General features: G+C 24.9%; 1 protein-coding gene across 1 annotated transcript; it reads left to right on the top strand.

Moving 5' to 3' along the window:
- The first annotated feature begins 12,446 nt into the window (after window positions 1-12,446).
- On the top strand, window positions 12,447-14,741 carry LOC110652762 (calcium-binding protein CBP). Its single transcript, XM_021808378.2, has 5 exons — window positions 12,447-12,947; window positions 13,406-13,452; window positions 13,554-13,729; window positions 13,817-13,835; window positions 14,389-14,741. The coding sequence occupies exons 1-5, from the start codon at window positions 12,515-12,517 to the stop codon at window positions 14,491-14,493; spliced, it is 780 nt and encodes a 259-aa protein (XP_021664070.2). The 5' UTR covers window positions 12,447-12,514; the 3' UTR covers window positions 14,494-14,741.
- Window positions 14,742-21,091: the final 6,350 nt, after the last annotated feature.

Raw genomic sequence — 21,091 nt, forward strand, 5'->3', positions numbered from 1 at the left:
AGCGTCCGCGTCAAAGATTTGAAAGGAGAGCTGGACGCTATTCAAAATAGCGTCCAGCTCTCCTTACAATAATAAAAAAATAATTAAAAAAAATTTAAAGGTTGGACGCTACTTATAGTAGCGTCCAACCTTTTTTTTTTTAATTTTTAATAATTTTATTTATATTTTAAATAAATTAAAAATATTATTTTAATAAATAAAATTATAATATATAATATTATATATTATAATATTTTTATTATAAATATTATTTTTTAATTTAAAATTAAATTAAAATTTAATAAAATTAAAAATTAAAATTAAAAAATAAATAATTAAAAAAATTTGAGAAAAGTTGGACGCTATTATAAGTAGCGTCCAACTTTTCTTTAAATTTTTAATTATTTTACTTTATATTTTAAATAAATTTAAAAAATTATTTTAATAAATAAAATTATAATAATTATTATTATATATTATAATAAATAAAATAAAAAATATTTAAAAATTATAATAAAAATATAAAATAAAATAATTAAAAAAAATTAGATGCGTCTAATTTTTTTTAAACTTTTTTAATTATTTATTTTTTTAATTTTAAATTTTTATTTTATTAAATTTTAATTTAATTTTAAATTAAAAAGATAATATTTATAATAAAAATATTATAATATATATAATATTAATTATTATAATTTTATTTATTAAAATAATATTTTTAATTTATTTAAAATATAAAATAAAATAATTAAAAATATTATAATATATAATATTAAATATTATAATTTTATTTATTAAAATAATATTTTTAATTTATTTAAAATATAAAATAAAATAATTAAAAATTTAAAGAAAAGTTGGACGCTACTTATAGTAGCGTCCAACTTTTCTTAAATTTTTTTAATTATTTATTTTAAATTTTAATTTTTTATTTTATTAAATTTTAATTTAATTTTAAATTAAAAAATAATATTTATAATAAAAATATTATAATATATATAATATTAATTATTATAATTTTATTTATTAAAATAATATTTTTAATTTATTTAAAATATAAAATAAATATTTATAATAAAAATATTATAATATATAATATTACATATTATAATTTTATTTATTAAAATAATATTTTTAATTTATTTAAAATATAAATAAAATTATTAAAAATTAAAAAAAAAAGGTTGGACGCTACTATAAGTAGCGTCCAACCTTTAAATTTTTTTTAATTATTTTTTTATTATTGTAAGGAGAGCTGGACGCTATTTTGAATAGTGTCCAGCTCTCCTTTCAAATCTTTGACGCGGACGCTATTTTGAATAGCGTCCGGACCTTAAAAACGCTATTATAATTAGTGTCCCACACTCATTTCGTCTAACTCAGCATAATTCACCCACTTTTGGTAATTAGTTTCAAACTCACCCTTTTTCTGTATTTTGTATTTTTTATTACACTTTTTTTGTCATTTGCCCTTGCAATGGTCATGAGAAGGAGCTATTGACACATATGCTTCTGTAAAGAAATGTTCTTAAAGATGAAGTTACAGAGTTGGAGGAGATTAACAACAAAATCACTAAGAAATGGATGCAGCTCAGTAAAAGTGTAATTAAAATGATACACTGATTAATCGTTCAAGTGTTATTTGAAGAAATAGTTAACTGTGCAGAGGAGGAAGAATTTTATTTTGTTTTATTTTACTATATTTCTAGGGTTGCATTATGTTGTTATGAATATTTATAGTAACAGTGAACAAGCTTTGTTAATATTGCTTAAATGTATAGGTTGATTAGAATGAGATAAGGTAATTGTATTTGCAAAACAGAAATTGGCTTGTAATTTATGGTTTGTTGAAATATAATAATGGTTTATTGATAGTCGGATTAATTAAAGACATCAACTAAACATGATGGTTTAATTAGCAATTATGTTAACTTCAGGGTTTAATTATAAAAATTGGTAAACTTTATAATTTTGTGGCAATTAACCCTAATTTTAAGTTTTTGATATAGCTTCTCCAGTGATGATATGATAGCTAACGTGAAACTCTCATTACTTATACTAATAGTTTTTTTTACAATCGGTCAATTTGAAACATCAATTAAATGTAAGGGTTTAATTAAAAATTATGTAAATTTAAGGTTTAATTGCAAAAGTTGCCAAACTTCAATTTTTCTTTTTCAGTAATTAACCCTTTTGTTAAAAGCAAAGTTAACTATTAAAAGTATATTTTGCCCCCTGAACTTTTATAAAAAAGTCATTTTACTCCTTCAATTAACATTGAACCAATTTGCCCTTGAATCTAAAAAATTAAACCAACTTAATACATTTTCACTACCATGGATGGCACCTTATAAGCTATTTTTTTTCAAGTTAGCCACGCGTGCATTTTACGCATTTTTACCCCTTTTACAATGTGTGTAATTGGTTTAAGTCTAAAGATTTAAGCGTTAAATTAGTTTAATTTTTAAGTTTAAAGGGCAAATTGGTTTAATATTAATTATGGATGGGGCAAATTGACTTTCCTGTGAAAGGCACATTACCCTCCCTCTCGGTTTTTCATATTTCCATTTTCACCCCCTAATTTTCAAAATTACTAATTATAATTTCATACTAATCGTATGCTAAAATCCAGAAAAGAAAAAAGAGTGAGTGTTGAATTTATCTATTGAATATTAATTAATAGTTTTTTCTTTACTTAAATAACTACATCAATCGAATTAATAAAACTAAAATATAAAACTGCTGCTAATTTAAAAAAAATGCTACAAATTAAAATTCATAATAATTAATAAAAAAATAATTTATAAAAAATAGTTATCATTAATAAATTTTAATAAGATTGCCTAATTTCAAATAAAAATAACTGAAAGGTACTTAATTATAATTGCATTTGCTATTAGGCAGTGTTTTCTCAATTGTTAAAAGAAATTTTTTTTTATGTTTTTATGAAAAAATTGCTTAAATTAATTTTTCAAATATATTTTTATAAAAAGAAAATAATGTTTTATAATAATTAACAATTTAAAGTGATTCAACTAACATCATATACTTCATTATTACTATTGTCACTATATCTCCCTCACCTCCATAAAAAAAAAAGATTAATATCAATTTTTTTTTCAAAAATCACATGTATTTATTTTACCATTCATTTACTTTAAAAAAATAAAAAATTGATCAACAAAATTTAAAAGCAAAAAAGTTGAGCAAACACTGTTTTAAATTATTTCATATAAAAGAAACCTGAAAAATATTTTAATATATAAGGATAACACTAAGTCAAATATTGAGTTTAAATTAAATTTTATGCATTAAATATTTATGATCAAAAGTATATTTTCTCTCTTGAACTTCACAGAAAAGTCAATTTATCCTCTTAATTTAATATTGAACTAATTTGCCACTTAAATTTAAAAATTGAACAAATTTAATGCTAAAACTTTTAAATTTAAACCAATTATACACATTATGAAGGAAAAAAAACACGTGAAATGCATGCGCTCTTATCAGAAAAAAAAACTTGTGAGGTTTCATCCATGTTAGCAAAAATGTGTTAAATTAGTTTAATTTTTAAAATTTGAGTAAATTGATTAAATGTTAAATTGAGGGACAAATTGATCTTTCTATAAAAATTTAGGGAACAAAATATACTTTTGGCCTAAAATTAACATTGAATTATGGCTGCTTTTATATTTTTTGGTAACAACGAAAAAAACTTGAAGAATGTGGTCTTAAGAGTGTTCTATTTTAAGCAATTCGAATCTTTTTTTTTTTCTTTTCTAAGAATTAGAATTATTGTAACACCCCAAAAATTTTAAATTTTATGTATTTTTTGTTTTTTTTTTTTATTTTTTTTTAAGGAATTTTTTTGAGATATTCAAACCTTTACTTTTTTTTTAATTTTTAGATATTAAAATTGAAATTAAATTTTAATTTTGTTTTTATTTTGATTATAAGTAATTTTGATACTGTTTGAATTCTACTTTAAATTTCATTCGATTTCAATTTTAGCTCAAGTCTCAATTATTGCACTTAAAATTATAACATTTTTTTATTCATTTTAAAATACTAAAACAAGGTGCTTGTTGAGAAAAAATTGTTCGGTAACAGGACAAAGATGAATTTTATATAAGAAAAACAAACTGCTTGTTGAGAGGAAGAGGATTGAATGAATCCTTGTCTAACAAAGTGGCCAATGAGTCAATAATAGTAATATGACCAAAATGGTCCCCAAAGTTTCCTCATTATCACTACAAGAAATTAAAAAAATAACTACTAAATTTACCGATTAAATATAATGATATTTAGTAGGTAATTTTAGCTATTGATTAACTCTGAGTTGACCAATAATTGAGTTGTAGCTATTAATTATCGACTAATTTTATTTTAGTTAGTAATTACTTACTAAATATATAGTCAGTAATATACAAAGTTTAATCGGTAATTTTGTTATCGAACCCTAGGGTATGAAGGTAGTTAGCTACTATTTATCAACTAGACTTTAGTCAGCAATTACCTATTAAAATCATAGTTAGTAATATGCAAAGTTTAGTCAATAATTTTGTTGCCAAACTTTATTTTAGAACAGAAGTTAGCTACTATTTGGTAACTGAATGTTAGTTGGTAATTACCTACTAAATATATAGTCGGTAATATGCAAAATTTAGTCGATACCTTTGTCATTAGCTACTCTTTATCAACTAAAAGTTAGTCAGTAATTACCTATGAATTATATAGTCAGTAATTATTGCATAAATATTTAATATTACCTATTATAATTGATTTAATCGGTAAAGTATCAATTATATTTTAATTTTAGAAAATATTACCAACAAAACACATTAGTGGGTAATATATTGAATGATTTAAAATTTATTTACCTATAAAAAAGATAGTAGTTAAATTTTGTACATTATTTTTTAAAATTGTATATAATTTGAAAATTAGTATCTGTAAAAATATTTTGATCGGTATATCTTTTGTTTAATTAATTACCTATTATTTTTAATAATTTTTTTGATTTTTAAATTTTAAAATATTTTATAATTAATTTGAAAGTTAATAATAATAATAATAATAATAATAATAATAATAATAATAATAATCTAACAATAAAAATAATTACTAAATATAAACAAATCAAATGTAGAACTCATATCAGTAAAATAAAACATACTAAAGTCCAATAAGTCAAATATAAATTCATATCAGTAAAATAAAGCATACTAAAATCTAATAAGTCAAATATAAAATTTAAACCCCACAATTTTATGAAGGTGGAGGTGTTGGTAGGCCTCTAACTAGTCTCATCTTCTCCTCCATTATAGAGCTTCTCATACGTTCCATATTTGTCTCCATTTGCAATTTCAATTGATCCATATGATCTATCACAATTTGCCTCTCATCCTCAAGTTATTTCTCTAACTCTTGTATTTGTTGTTGTAAAGCAACATTCTGAGTAGAGGCTGACGTAGACGCCTGACTCGAAGATGCGCCACCTGAAGGGCAAAAAGTAGATGATTCAGATCTAAGGTCATACACCTTTCATCTTTTCTTGCCACCTTCGACAACATCCAAGTAAAGTTAGTTTTTAAATATTGTTGGGTGTGGTTTGTGTTAGCTCCTCTCTCCTAGCTACTATAGCCTCCTGTATTTTATTCATCATATAATACAATTAAAAAATAATTTAGGTGAAATAAATTAAAGTATATTGTACATGTATCTCCTTAGAATTTTGACCCACAAAAGTCTCATTATCATGATTTCAGGTGTGAGTATGGACAAATAACTTAGTTGGAGTTTGCTTTTGACCTAATTCTTTTTCCTGAACAAAAGATAAATAGTTTTCAAAAACTACTATTGTATGTATGTATATAATAAATTATTGAAATTTATTATGAAAATAAAATAAAAATGGACAGAGTTTCCCCTATATTTTGACATTTTACCCTGTCAAAAATCAACAAAAATCTCACAATTCATTTACACAATAATCCATAATATTTTTCATGATAATTTCATCACAATTCCATCATATTTTTATCAACAATTATATATGCCTATGTCCTTATAATTAATGGAATACATACATACATACATATATATATATATATATATATATATTATCTACTAAGTCTCACAATAGTAGCTAATAATTCTTAAATTTATATTTACTATTACTAAAATACAATTTTCTTTCTTAAATTACCTACTCTCCTATTTATAGTCGGTAAATTACCTACTACGTATCAAAATAGTAGCTAATATTTTTGTTCAATTTATATATTCTTTTGCTAAAAAACAAATTTATTTCTTAAATTACCTACTAACTTCTTGTTAGTCGATAAAGTGCCTACTAATACAAGAAATAGTCGCTAATTTATTTTGTTCACTTCATATTTTTTTTTTATTAAAATACAAAGTTCTTTCATATATTACCTATTGAATTTCTTGTGTCGGTAAAATACTTACTACTTAAAACATAGTCACTAATATATTTTGTTGAAATTATATTTATGTTTACTAAAATATAAAATTCTTTATTAACTTACTTACTAACTTAAATTTGACCGATAAATTACCTACTAAATTTCAGAATAATAGCTAATAGTTTTTTAAATTTATATTTACTTTTACTAAAATATAATTTTCTTTCTTAAATTACCTTCTACCCTAATTCTAGTTGGTAAATTACCTGCTATTAATAAGGGTAGTCGATAAAGTAGTAGTATTTACGTTGTAAAAATAACTATTAACGCTAATTAGTCGGTAAATAACCGAGTAAATTTTTCATATTACTAACTAAATATCAGAAAGTCTCTAATAAATTATATACACTATTTTTAACTAAACATTTTGACAGTAAAGTATTTATATTAGTAGCTACAATTTGCGCGCCAACTTGGTGCCATAGTTAGTGACTAATTCTTTTAGTCAATAAAGTATTATAGATAAATAGTCGACAAAAATTATTTGTATTTAAAAATTTTATTTAACTTTCTATTAGTCGATAATAATTGATATTTACCTATAAATATTTTGTTATCGGTAATCTTAGTAGCTATTTTTAAAATTTCTTGTAGTATATAAGATTTAGGAATTCAATTACGTTTCATAATACAAAATAGTTTTATGCATCTTTGGAGAAGGAGAGCGAAAGAGAGAGATGGGTATGAACATGAACACAATGACTCTAATCTTAGTGGGAGATATTAATTTGAATATTATAATGCATCCAATAAATTAAACAAGAAAATGGTTCTTCTTGAAATGACTGAAAAAGCCCTTTTTTTTAATCCATTTTTTATTTTAGGGCTACTTGCATATATAATCTTAATTTGTTATTTACTTTTTTTTTTCTTTATGGAGGGGTGAAGAGAGAAATAAAAATCAATTTGTTTATTGCTTGTCTTAAGAATCGTATTGTAGGCTCCATAAGCTCCAATAGCTTGATTTTGAATATAATAAAATTTGATAAAAAAAAATATATTTCAACCCTTTATACATAGTGTTTGAAATAATTTTATAGGGCATAATTTATAAAGACATTAATAGAAGAACTATTCTATTGAAATAATTAATCTAAAAAAAGAGTATTATTTTGTCTAACATAAAATGAATCAAAGTTTGTATAAAAAATAGGATAGAATTTATATTTATAGGTCTATTTTATGAGGTTGAAAAGAATTTAATTATGCCATTTGAGACCTATAAACAATTTAGTTTCTGAATTGAAAGTGTTTAAAAAGTATTTTTATATATTTCTAATCTTTTTAAGTGATCAAAATAATTTTTACGACTCTCCTTTAAAACTCAAATTTTCAAATTTCAAATCAGATAACGAAATTAGTTAAATAGTTCTATTAGCTAAATTTTCTATTTTATAAAACTAGTTAACTACTTTTTATTCTAAGTTAATTACTTTTCATTTTAGTTAATACTGTGAAAATTTTAATTAACTAATTTTTGTAATTTGTCTGAATACTATTTTGCTGCACGACTTTTCATACAATAGCGACTAATTTTTTTAATTTGAAGGAGCTATTAGACACCCTCCAAATTTTCAATCACAAATACATCTATAATACAAAGTACTCTCATTCATTGAAAATTTATAATAATAATTAAATTCAAAAATTGATAAATCAATCCTTAGTATATCCAAGGTAGGCATCATTAGGCTAAGCCCTAGGGGTGTGCAAACGGTCGGTTCAGTTCCGAACCGAACCAAACCGATAAAACCGAAAATTAAAAATAAAAAATTTTAAAAACCGAACCGAACCGATTGATAAGAGAAAACCGAACCGAATCGAACCGATAAATATCGGTTCGGTTCGGTTTTAAACCGATCAAATCGAAATTTATAAAATTTCATATTTTTAACATTAAATCTAAATAATAAAAACATAAAAACAAAAAAAATTAGAAATCAAAAATCAAAAATCTTAAGGTTCGGTTCGGTTTTTTTGATTTCGGTTCGGTTCGATTCGGTTCGATTTAATTTGGTTCGATTTTTTTATTTCCTATATATATTAATAATTTCGGTTCGGTTCGGTTTTTTTGATTTTTTTATGAAAATAACCGAACCGATTAATCCGAAATTATCAAAATTATAAACCGAACCGATTAAATTTTAAAACCGAACCGATTGAACCGAATTAATCGGTTCGGTTCGGTTTTTCGGTTTAAACCGAAAACTGCACACCCCTACTAAGCCCATAAGGGCTATTGGGTTGATTGTTAGAACAATAGGAGGATAGGAGATGGCTATTTCATAAATACTTTCGACTTCTCCCCTTTTGCCTCTCTCTTTATTTTTATTTGTTTTTATACACACTGTGGAGATGCCCCTCTTATCGCTCTACAAGCATATTTTTCTTCTTCAAATCAAATTATCTACGCTATTAGTTAAATAAAATCTTGAAACCTTACCTGCATATCATCCAAGCCTTCGTGAATTTTCTATCATAATATATACTACTAAACTAAGACATATAGATCAAGCTCATTCTCATGAGTCATGACATAAAGGAAATTATTACAATAATTCAAGGTAAATTGTGGTGATCATCCCTCAATTTAAATAATTATTTTATTTCAATCATTTAACTTTAATTTATTAAAATAAAATTTCTCAATTTTAATTCTATTTTAAATAAAGTTCCTTTAACTTGTTATAGCAGGTTTTTATTTTTTTTAAATTAATATTTAATCAAAATAAATTTATAAATTATTAATTATTGTTTATTTTTTTATTTTGTTACATAAAAAATAAAATATCATATATTAATAAAATATTATTTTAAAATTTAAAATTTATTATTATTATTATTATAAATTAAATTATAAATAATAATAAATAATACATATAATTAATAATTTTAAATAAATTTAATTAAAATAAAATAATTTTATTGACAATAAGTATTAATTAATTTAAACATAAAGATAATAAAAATAAAAAAAGGAAAAAAGAGAGAAAAAGTAATTTTTTTTTTAACTTAGAAGCCTATTGTTATAAATCAAGGACACTTTATTAAAATAAAATTAAATTGAAAGATTTTATTTTAATAAATAAAAATTAAATAACTAAAATAAAATAATTACATATATCGGGAGACGATCAGAATGATTTACCTTAACAATTCATACCTCATTTCAAAAATTGCATCCACATGTCATTTATTAATGCACGATGATTAATCCTATATGGCTACATTTTGAAAATAGATAATGAAAAATTAATTTATTTTAATGTGATTGAATTTTTTCATAAATCAAAGGTAGTCACTAGTCAACGATTCAAATCTTCAAAATGAAGAAATCTGGGGCTTAATACATTCAAAATATTTGGGCTAAACCCGAGTAGCTTGAGCCAACATCGTATTTTGGCACATGCTATTCAACCCAAAAGGGTTTTAAAACAAATAATAATAATAATAATAATAAAGATCCAGGGCATCCGAACCCATAAGAGGCAGTTGACGCTGGCGCTGTACGAAAGTCAACACCAAAGTCTATTTGACGCGGCGCCGCAGCAAGTGGCTATCGCTCAGGTGGAACAAAGCTGGCGAATCCAATAAGTGATGACGACGACGATTGTGTCTGGTCAGCGTTTTTGCAAGTACAAAAATGCCCTCTCACTTGCCACAATTTTCCGTGTCTAACCTGTACTTTTATGATAAATTGCATTAATATTCTCTCAATCTATTAATATTTTTTTAATTTATATGATTATTTTATTTTAATTTATTAAAATAAAATTCTTTTAATTTAATTTTATTTTGTAAAATTTTTTTTAATCTACCATAATTAATTTTTAAGTTCATTTATTTTTTAAAAATATTAAATTAATATTTTTATTTTGTATTTTTTATATAAAAATAAAATATTAATAAAATACCATAAATTTAATATAATAAATAACATATATATAAATAATAATTTTATTAATAAAATTAGTTAAAATATAATAATTTTATTGATAATAACTATTAATTAATCTAATCATAAAAGTTAGAAAGAGAAAAATAAGGAAAAGAAGGTAATTTTTTTTTAACATAAAAACCTATTATTGTAAGTTATGAGAAATTTTTTTTGAAATAAAAATAAAATTAAGAAATTTTATTTTAACAAATTAAAATTAAGTGACTAAAATGAAATAATTATATTAGTTATGAAATGGTAATGCAATTTATCCCTTCAAATGATAATAAATAAAATATCCTAAAAATCGTCATATGCAAATCTAAATTTGATTAATATTTTTAATATTTAAATTTGTCTCAAACTTAATTAGGTCGCTTAAATTATTTAAATTTGTCTCAAATTTATTATTGTTATTATTACTAGAATAATAATAAAAACATGTTTAGTTTTATATATTTTAATTAATAATTTATATAAAAAATATTTTTATTAATAATTTATATTTTAAAATTATTAATTTTAAAAATATTTAAATTTTATTTATTTAAATATAATTAAAAGAATTATATTTTACATTTAATTAATTAATTATGTAAATGAGTTAAGTAATAAATACAACTAGAATTCAAATCAAACTCCATATAACTATTATTTTTCAAACTCAAACTTGATTAGATAATGAAAAAAAAAAAGTTAATCAAACTTAATAATTTAGTTGCACTTTTTAATTTTTGAAAATTAACGGTTATCCAAATTTTATATATCTATGAAAATTTAATATATCTAAATATTGTTAATATATTAATTTTTTTAATCACTTTTCAGTTTTAATTATAAATTATTATATTTTTTAAAATTATTTAACATCCTATTTAATTAATTTAAATTTTTAATTTAATATTTAAATTAACTATTATAAATAAATAAATTTATTAAAAAATTTAAAAATTCGAGAACTAGTAAAAAAGTTTTAACTAAATCTTGAGCACCTCCAATGGCAGCTAGGGCTATTATATTTAGAATAATACAATAACTAAATAATGTAATTTTAAAATAAAAGATTAAATAATTAATTTTATTAAAATGAAAATTAAATAATAATATTTTTAAATAAAAAATAAATATAAAAAATATTAAATCTAATAGGAGGTGAGACGTATTCCTAATTAAGGTGTAAATGAACCCAATAGAACTGAATTTTAAAGAATTCAGATTTAATTTATCAATATTTTTTTAAATTTGAACTAAATTTAAATTAAATTCGTTTTAAACTCGAATTAAATATTTAAAAGTTTAAATTTGACTCTTTTAGAAAATAAACTCTAAATGAGCCCAGTCAAATCAAACCAAACTTTTTATTGAACTGAGTGTTGAGAAGTTTGACTCATTTATGGAGTAAATTTTAGATTTATAATTATAAAATTTAAAGTATAAAATTTTGATTAGTTTTCATATAAAAATAATTTAATTTTTTATACAAATTTAAAATATAAATATCTATATTTAATCAATATATTTTATATATTATATATTGATTATATCATCATTTTAAATAATATATTATTTTGAAAGATTTCTAAATAAAATAATAAATATTTATAATATAATAAAATATAATAATAAATATAAATATTTTTATAAACAAATTTATTCATAAATTTATTCATAAATCAACTTACAAACTTATTAATAAGTCTACTCATAAATTTTAAAGAGTTGAATACTATTAAATTAAAGTTTAATTTATTTATTAAATAAATTTAAAAATTAAACTCAACTTACATTTTAAATAAATTAAACTAAATTTTTATAAAATTAAATAAAATCAAACTTTTATTGAGTCCACCTTTAAACAGCTCAAATCGTAATTTCATCTTATAACAAATTGTTATACTTTTTATTATTATTATTATTATTATTATTTTAAGAAGTCCATTAACATCCATGGTCAACGAATTCTAATGGCATATTCGTAATAATCTCAAATCATGACGCTAATTTGTCTATTCAAAATTCCAAATCTCATATAAACCTCGTCCTAAGCTTGCCACATGTACAAGAAGATATCTCTAAAGCCAAAAACAAATCATTTCCCTTTGCTCTGAACATGTCTGGTTATCCTCATACTCCAGCGGGCTACGGCTACGGTGCTCCACCGCCACCCCAACCTCAACCTTACGGAGCCGCTCCTCCATACGGTGCGCCGGCACCTTCTCAGCCCTATGGTGCACCCTACGCACCACCTCCGGGCGACAAGCCACCAAAGGACAAACCACACTCCTATGCACCCCCCCAACCCGGCGGTTACCCACCGTCAGCTCCGTATGGAAGCCCGTTCGCCTCACTAGTACCCTCCGCTTTTCCTCCAGGGACGGATCCCAACGTCGTCGCGTGCTTTCAACTCGCTGATCAGGACGGCAGTGGGTTTATCGACGACAAGGAGTTGCAGAAAGCACTCTCTAGTTACAATCAGAGCTTCAGCTTGAGGACCGTTCATCTTCTCATGTATCTTTTCACCAACAGCAACAATAGGAAGATCGGTACTTACGGTTGCCCTTTTTTTTGCTTATCATTTCAAATTTCCGTTCTACCGTGAATATGTGTATTGTAGCAAAAGTTTGCTACCCGTTTCTGACTTGCGCCTGGTGTTAAGAATACGATACTTTGCTTGAAATTTTCTCTTTCTTTGTTGCGCCACGAATACTGGTTGAGCATTAAGTGGATATAAATATATAATAAATAAATAGAAATGGTCTGTTCAGTTAGGTCACCAACGCCGGGTCCATATGCTTTTTTCTGATACCTCACGCGTCTCAATCAATCAATCTGCTTACGCGGGATTTAATTAAAAAAAAAAAAAAAGAACTTAGGCCGTGGTAACTCAATTCGGGAACTTAATTCCATCAAGAGCCTTGTTTGATTAGCCATTTGAACCAAAACAAGGCCTAAGATCTGCTCGAATTTTTTCTAACTTCAATTTTTGAAATTTTTAATGCAGGGCCTAAAGAATTCACTTCAGTGTTTTATAGTCTTCAGAACTGGAGGGTAAGGGTTTTTTTTTTTTTTTTCGTGTTCTTATTTTCTGATGGACTTGATTATGTGGGATGTTATTTTTTTGTGAAATTTATTGGTGTGATTTTTTGCAGGCCATTTTCGAGAGATTTGATAGGGATAGGAGTGGCAAGATTGATTCTAATGAGCTGAGGGAGGCTCTATATAGTTTGGGATTTGCTGTCTCACCAGTCGTTTTGGATTTGTTGGTCTCTAAGTTTGATAAAAGTGGAGGCAAAAATAAGGCCATTGAATATGACAATTTCATTGAGTAAGTTTTCTTAACATTATTAGGAATTGCATTTAATTTTTATTGCATCAGAAGCTAATTCTTTGATTTCTTTCTCTTGAAATGCAGGTGCTGTCTTACTGTCAAGGTGAGTTCCTTACTGATTATTGCTACTTTAGCTGTATTGCTTTCGTGAATCTTTATTCTATGATGCCTCGAAATTTGGCTGTAATGGGGCAACATCTTTTCTTTTTCTTTTTCTTTTTTTTTTTTAATATATTCTTCAGTTTCATTATTCCAACTAAACTTGTTTTGCTTAGTGCTTTAAGTAATATATACGCTTTGCATGTGCACCCTCTCTGAAAAAAGAACAGTTTTTCATTGAATTATGGATAATGAAACTCACATCATTGTAAGAGTATACATGGATGGAGTGCACCAAATAATTTCCCTAAGCTATATTTCTCCGGTCCCTTGGGTGGGTTAAGCATTAGATCATGAGAAATCCGCTAATATCAATCTTCTGCCATTGACATTGCTATCAAACTTTGCCTGGAAAGTAAATTGATATGGGTAACCTGAGTTCTGTACTATAAAATTTATTATTGAAATCTGAGTTGCTCATTATCTTGAATGTGAACATGCATCAAAAGCGGAGTTCTAAATAAAATTTGCACAATGCTAACTTATTTTGATTTCAGGGTCTGACTGAGAAATTCAAAGAAAAGGACTCCTCTTACTCTGGTTCGGCGACTTTCACTTACGAGGCCTTCATGCTAACAGTTCTGCCATTCCTCATAGCATGAAAGCTGAAAGCCTTAAAAGGGTTTTGGATTGTGAATTTGGAAGTTCTTGTGGCTGTTTTTTTGAAGTATTATCTCGATCACTGCTTTACGAATAAATAAGTCAACGTTTGGTTATGTTGTAAAACTTTTTAAAGGGTTTAATGAATGTTAGTGTGTAGATAGATTTCTATGTTGTACTTCATATCTAATTTGTTTAGTTGTTCAAAAAATTCAAAAGTTAATCAAGATTGTATTTGGATTTATGAGAATTTGGAACGAAGTAAAATGGACAGGGAAAAAAGCCAAGCCCTTGGACTTGTAGACCGTTTCTGATGTTTTCAAAATTTTGCTACAAAATTAGAACACAATTATTTCAATTTGTCAATTTCAGTTCAACGATACTCATTAATCACACTTCTTGCAAAAGAATGAAGGTGATACCTCAAAATCGTTGTTCTAGAGCTAGTCCCTCTCTTCCTCTGTTAGCTCTGTTCCTCTTATAATTGAAAGCCCTCTGTGGGTTGAAATTTGTGATTTTTCTTCTTTTCAATTCATAATCGTGCAATGGAAGAAATTAAATAGAAAAAGAAAAAAAAGAAAAGATATATATTTTTCATTATATTGTTTTTTTACCTTATTTTTTTATTTAAAAATTATAATTTTATAAAAATTTAATTCAAGTGATTTATTTTTTTTATTAATTTTTATGTTTAGAAATTTAATGAGTGAAATATTTTATTTTTTTAATTTAAAAAAATTATTTAAATAAATAAAAATTATATAAAAAATATATGATTATATGAGAATTGAATTTATTTTTTTAATATAAATAATTTTTTTTTTCCAAACGAAGTATATGTGAAGAAGTTAAATATGAGAAAAAGAATAAACTTATAAAGTATACTTTTACTGTTATACCCTTAACTTGTAGCATTCGTTGTTTGCGTGGTATTAAGGTATATTTGTAACTTCAGATTCTATAACTTTTTTTTTTAACCTTTTTCCTCTAAATTGGTGGAAAATTTTTTAAAAGTTAGAGAGAAATTAGAAAATCTAATATTCATTATTGCATTTTTTTAATTAAAAATAGTATTTATTTTTTTTATTCACTTCCTTCAAAACAAAAGAAGTGAGAGAGAGGGCGAAGAATATTATTATTATTTTTCTAAATTTTTTCTACACGTACTTCTTACATGGTATCTCTTTTTACTGATTTGGATTGAAATGAGCATGATGGCAAAGTTGAATTTGGAAAATATTGGGTTAATTAAAACAGATAATATTTTAATTTAGGGATATGTAACAGTAAGGTACTTGGTTAAATTTCAATTTATAACATAAAATCCCTAATCTTTAATTTAAGTAAGATATCTTTTGTGACTTTCAATAGTTGATTTTTAAGTTATTTATATTGACGTGTACATTTATCAAACTAAAAAAATTATATTTTCATAAATTAATAATTTTGGGTAAATAGATTCCGACTTATCAAAGTGTTAATTAATGCAATTTAAAATGTTGAGATTATAGGTAGATAGATAACATTAATTAAATTTTTTATTCTCGATAAGTGTTAAATTAACAAAGAGAAAATATAACTTTTAATTAAATATTATGTCAGTAAATATAACTTAAAAATTAGCTATTGAATTTCATAGGAGTTTTTTGTTACTTAAATTAAAAATTAAGAGATTTTATTTACCGAAAAAAAGATTAGGGAATTTTGAGTTATAAATTGAAATTAAGGTGCCTTATTATTACATATTCTTAAGCTGAGGTACCGTTTATATAATTTATCTAAAAAAATTCAACATCACATAAATAGAAGGACTAAAGAAACTTTATATCACATAAAAATGCTTAAAGATATGCAAGATTCTTTTGACTGGTTATACTTCTAATGGTAATTACATTAGATTGATTAATCTCGGTGGATATTTATAGGACGAATTTGAAATATTTAGAAGAAATATAATAATAATCAAACCTTCAATTTTTTAATTTTTAAAAATTAAAATTGAAATCAAATTTCAATTTTGATTTTGGTTAATATTAGTACTACTTTTTCAGTTCTAACTTAAATTTCACATCAATTTTGATTTCAGTTCGAGACCCGATGATTGCACTTAAAATTATAATATTTTTTATTTATTTTTAAAAAATTAAAACAATCTTAAATTTCTAACATTAAAATATTAATTAAAATAATTGTATTGACATAAAAAATAATAATATTAATATGAAAAACATATTATAGATATAGTCATTATATAATAAGTATAATTTTTTACTTATTTTTTAATTATATAATCTTTAATTAAAAGATAGTATATAATTAAGAACTAAAAAATATATTATGTAAGGTGATTTAGTAATGCAATTAATGACTATAAAGTGATTTGATGTATTTATGACTAAAATTATTTTAAAAAAAATTAAATTATTTCCAAAAAATATTAAATTATATATATTCCAATATAATTTTTCAGTTTTATTTGAGACCTCTAGGAATCATGCACAACCCTATGTGGTCCTTCACAATTTGGAAGCTTTGATTTTTTTTTTTTTTAAGGTGTATTTTCATTCTTATTATAGCCTATCTGTCACAACCCGACTTTGAGTTGGATCGATACTAGGACTTGAGTCAGTATAACGCCCCCGAAACCCGTAATGAGTTTACATAATTGCAACCTAATAACCAAATCTAAAATAGAAGGTCCAACTCAAGAAAATAAATGGACAGAGTTCGACCATAAAATGAATAATCCAAAGGAGAGGAAAACTCATCTGACCTATAAGATAATAAAATTCACAAATTAGGGAGCTCAACTTACCCTCTCAAGCCACATTCATATCCGATATCATAATGGGAGCTCAACTCACCCTAAAATCCAATATCACAATTAAATACTAAGTTTAATAAATTAATTTTACATCACGAAGATATTTAAAATAGTCAATGCAGAGTTCTAGATATATAAAAAAAATAAATACAGTTAATACATTAACCGTTTAAGTTTCCCTTCGAGAAATAAAACAAGTTCACTACTAAAATAACATCCACATGTCACATGAGTAAAAATAATTTAACAGGGATGAGCATTTGACTCAGTGAGTTTAAATATTGATTACAAATGTAATTTCCATAACTACCTAAAACTCATATAGTTCTAACATGAAATGTACATCTAACACATATAACAAATAATTCATCCAATATTTGCATGAGAAGATAGTTTGGAGCTACTCACACACTCAGTGTATCCCATTAATGCATAAATATGGGAGCTAATCCTTATACGGCTCTCTCAATCTAAATCCCGCCAGTGAGCTCAATTCAAGCAGACTTTCGCTTAAATCCAACTGAGGGAGCCAACGTGATCAATTCAAAGCCCTGCCTTACCTCGACTTTCATTATCTATAAGGACCAGGTTCCAGCGAGACGAGCTCAAGCTGTGACCACCTGTCCAATCCATATCCATCATGTACCATATATACATATAACACACACAGAGTTTCAAATTATCCCTAGGGTGGCAAACACAAGTAATTATCAATAAATAAATATGCAACAATAAAAGTGCTTCTAATTTATTCAACTAAGCATGAAAATATATTTATAAAATGCATGAACATGTCAAAAATATATAAATAATATTTAACTTATAAAATATAATCAATATCCAACTCACAGAGCTGACAATCCAACTGTAGCTAGTTTGGCTGAAAGAAGAAAATGAATGACCCTGATCACCTATACAGACACACTGACCTCTATTAAATGATTGACATAATTAACTAATTAATTTAATCTATAGAAGTAACAATAAATCCTAAGATTTTACCGAAATTTCAACAGAGTCTCTTTTATAACTGGACCTAACCCCTGCAATTAAACTCAATAAACAGCATCAACAACAATCCAAATTGGCCTAAGGCCCACAACAAACTCACAATGCATGGTCAAGGCCTTCACAAAACCTAATCTAAGTCTAAATCTCTAATCTCTAGTTTGGATCTTAACTCCTCTATAATCCAATTAAAACCTTAATCTCAAAAGTTCTTATTAAAATACCATGATATAATTATAATCAAGATCATCAATAAAACTTCAATTCCATATTAAATTTCTAATGAAAATTTGACATAATTTTCTCTTAATATTGGACTAACTCCCTGTCACAAAACTCAAATCCATAATTCAATAATTATATCAACATATCCAAATTCCCAACTCATATTTCCATATAAATATTATTCCCAACACTTTATACTCAAATCTCAATTAAAATATTTCATAATATATCCATATCACTAAAAATCCAACTAAACATTTATATTTATTTCCGAAAAATATTCCACAATCACTTAAAAATTTACTAAACACCATATACTATTTCATAATAATTAGTTCCATCAAAATAACATATTCAACTTAACCCAATCATTAGTACCAAATTTGGCAATTTGTATATTCAAATTTACATAAAATATTCTAACTGTCAGATAAATTTTAAATTTTAACCATATGTTAAAGATATCCAAATACAATATATATCAGTAAAAAATTTAGCATCAAATTATCTCTATATCATGAGATATCAAAATATATATCAAACCCTTCAAATTCTAAATTTTTTAGAATAGCTCTTACTCAGACAACTCACACAAAATAATTTATATCTCACAAATCACAAGTCCAAAATTCATTAATAAAACTTCAATTCCATATTAAATTTCTTATGAAAATTCGACAGAATTTCCTCTTAATATTGGACTAACTCCCTGTCACAAAACTCAAATCTATAATTCAATAATTATATCAACATGTCCAAATTCCCAACTGATATTTCCATATAAATATTATTCCCAATACTTCAAACCCAAATCTCAATTAAAATATTTCATAATATATCCATATCACTAAAAATCCAACTAAACATTTATATTTATTTCCGAAAAATATTCCACAATCACTTAAAAATTCACTAAACACCATATACTATTTCATAATAATTAGTTCCATCAAAATAATATATTCAACTTAACCCAATCATTAGTACCAAAATTGGCAATTTGTACATTCAAATTTATATAAAATATTTTAACTATCAGATAAATTTTAAATTTTAACCATATGTTAAAGATATCCAAATACAATATCAGTAAAAAATTTAGCATCAAATTATCTCTATATCATGAGATATCAAAATATATATCAAACCCTTCAATTTTTAAATTTTTTAGAATAGCTCTTACTCAAATAACTCATACAAAATAATTTATATCTCACAAATCACAAGTCCAAAATTCACCAAATTTTAACACAATAGCCCCATCATCCTAGAGATCATCTATCCCAAATTTCATAATTTTTTTAGTATAATAACTATTTATTTTTCTCAATTTTTAGTAGCCTAAGTTTAGAATTCTAAATCCAGACAACCTAGGTTCAAAAATTAATTTCTCCAAATTCAACTGTTGAAAAATTATCAAATTTTAACCATAACATCTATATATACAGATCTTAAATATATTTAAAAATCAATAATAGAAATTTTATCAAACTCACCTGAATGCATGGAAGAGCTGCTGCCCTAATTAACTCTTATTTCTGCTCCTATTCACCTTCTTTCTCCCTTTCTCTCTTTAATTTCTCATACTTAGGTCACTTTCTCTCTTTTTCCTCTTGCCGGTGTTCTATCTTGCCGGATAAACCCCAAAAATTCTGGCCACCTTCTGTCCTTCTTCCCTTCCTCTTTTTCTTCTTCTCCTTTATTTTTTTTTCTCTTTCCCTTTTCTTTCTCTTTCCTGACTCTCCTCTCTATTCCTTTTTTCTTTTCTTTTTTTTTTTTTTATTTTTTATTTTGAAGCTGCTGGAGAAAGTCCCATCACATGGATGATGGACAAGTGTCCACTTTTTAAAGAAAAAAGTTTGATTTGGTCCTTGATCTTTTCAAAAGTCCATTTGACACCCAAAACGTCAAATCTTCACTTATAAATCCAATGTTCAAATTAAATTTTCTCCTCAAAATATTATAAATTTTATTTTTATTTCTAATAACAACCATATTTATATTTCTTCAAAAATTGGGGTGTTACACTATCCTTGATCAACAGAACAGCTAACTAGGAGGGAGCGTTAGAAAGCCATCCCAAACCAAGAGAACCTAACTTCAAATTACATGCAATCTAGTAAGCACATCCATTGGCAATTCTGTGAATGAGCATAACATACCATCTACAATAAACAACTAACAAATTCTTAATATCATGAAAAACTACCTCTAACTCCTAAAGGATAGGAGCCAAAGGGAAAGTTACACATGGTCAACTGGAGACAGTCAAACTCAAAAGTCACATGAGACCACCTGCAGCTACTTGCTAGCTAGAAAGCTACCCTAAGTCCTAGGGATTTAGCTACCAAAAGAGAAATATAAGAAAGAGATGCAAGTGCATCTGTAACACCCTAACCCTCTACTAATATCTCATCTTTCCTTTGTTTCCTAGGATCATAGAGTCTAGCTAATCAGAGCTCTAAACCATCAAATTGATACTCAATCATCATCTTATATCACTTGTGAAATTGGTGAGTCGAGAGGGGTGAGTACAAACTTAG

The sequence above is a fragment of the Hevea brasiliensis genome, chromosome 3, assembly GCF_030052815.1.
Source record: "Hevea brasiliensis isolate MT/VB/25A 57/8 chromosome 3, ASM3005281v1, whole genome shotgun sequence".
NCBI classification, from domain to species: domain Eukaryota; kingdom Viridiplantae; phylum Streptophyta; class Magnoliopsida; order Malpighiales; family Euphorbiaceae; genus Hevea; species Hevea brasiliensis.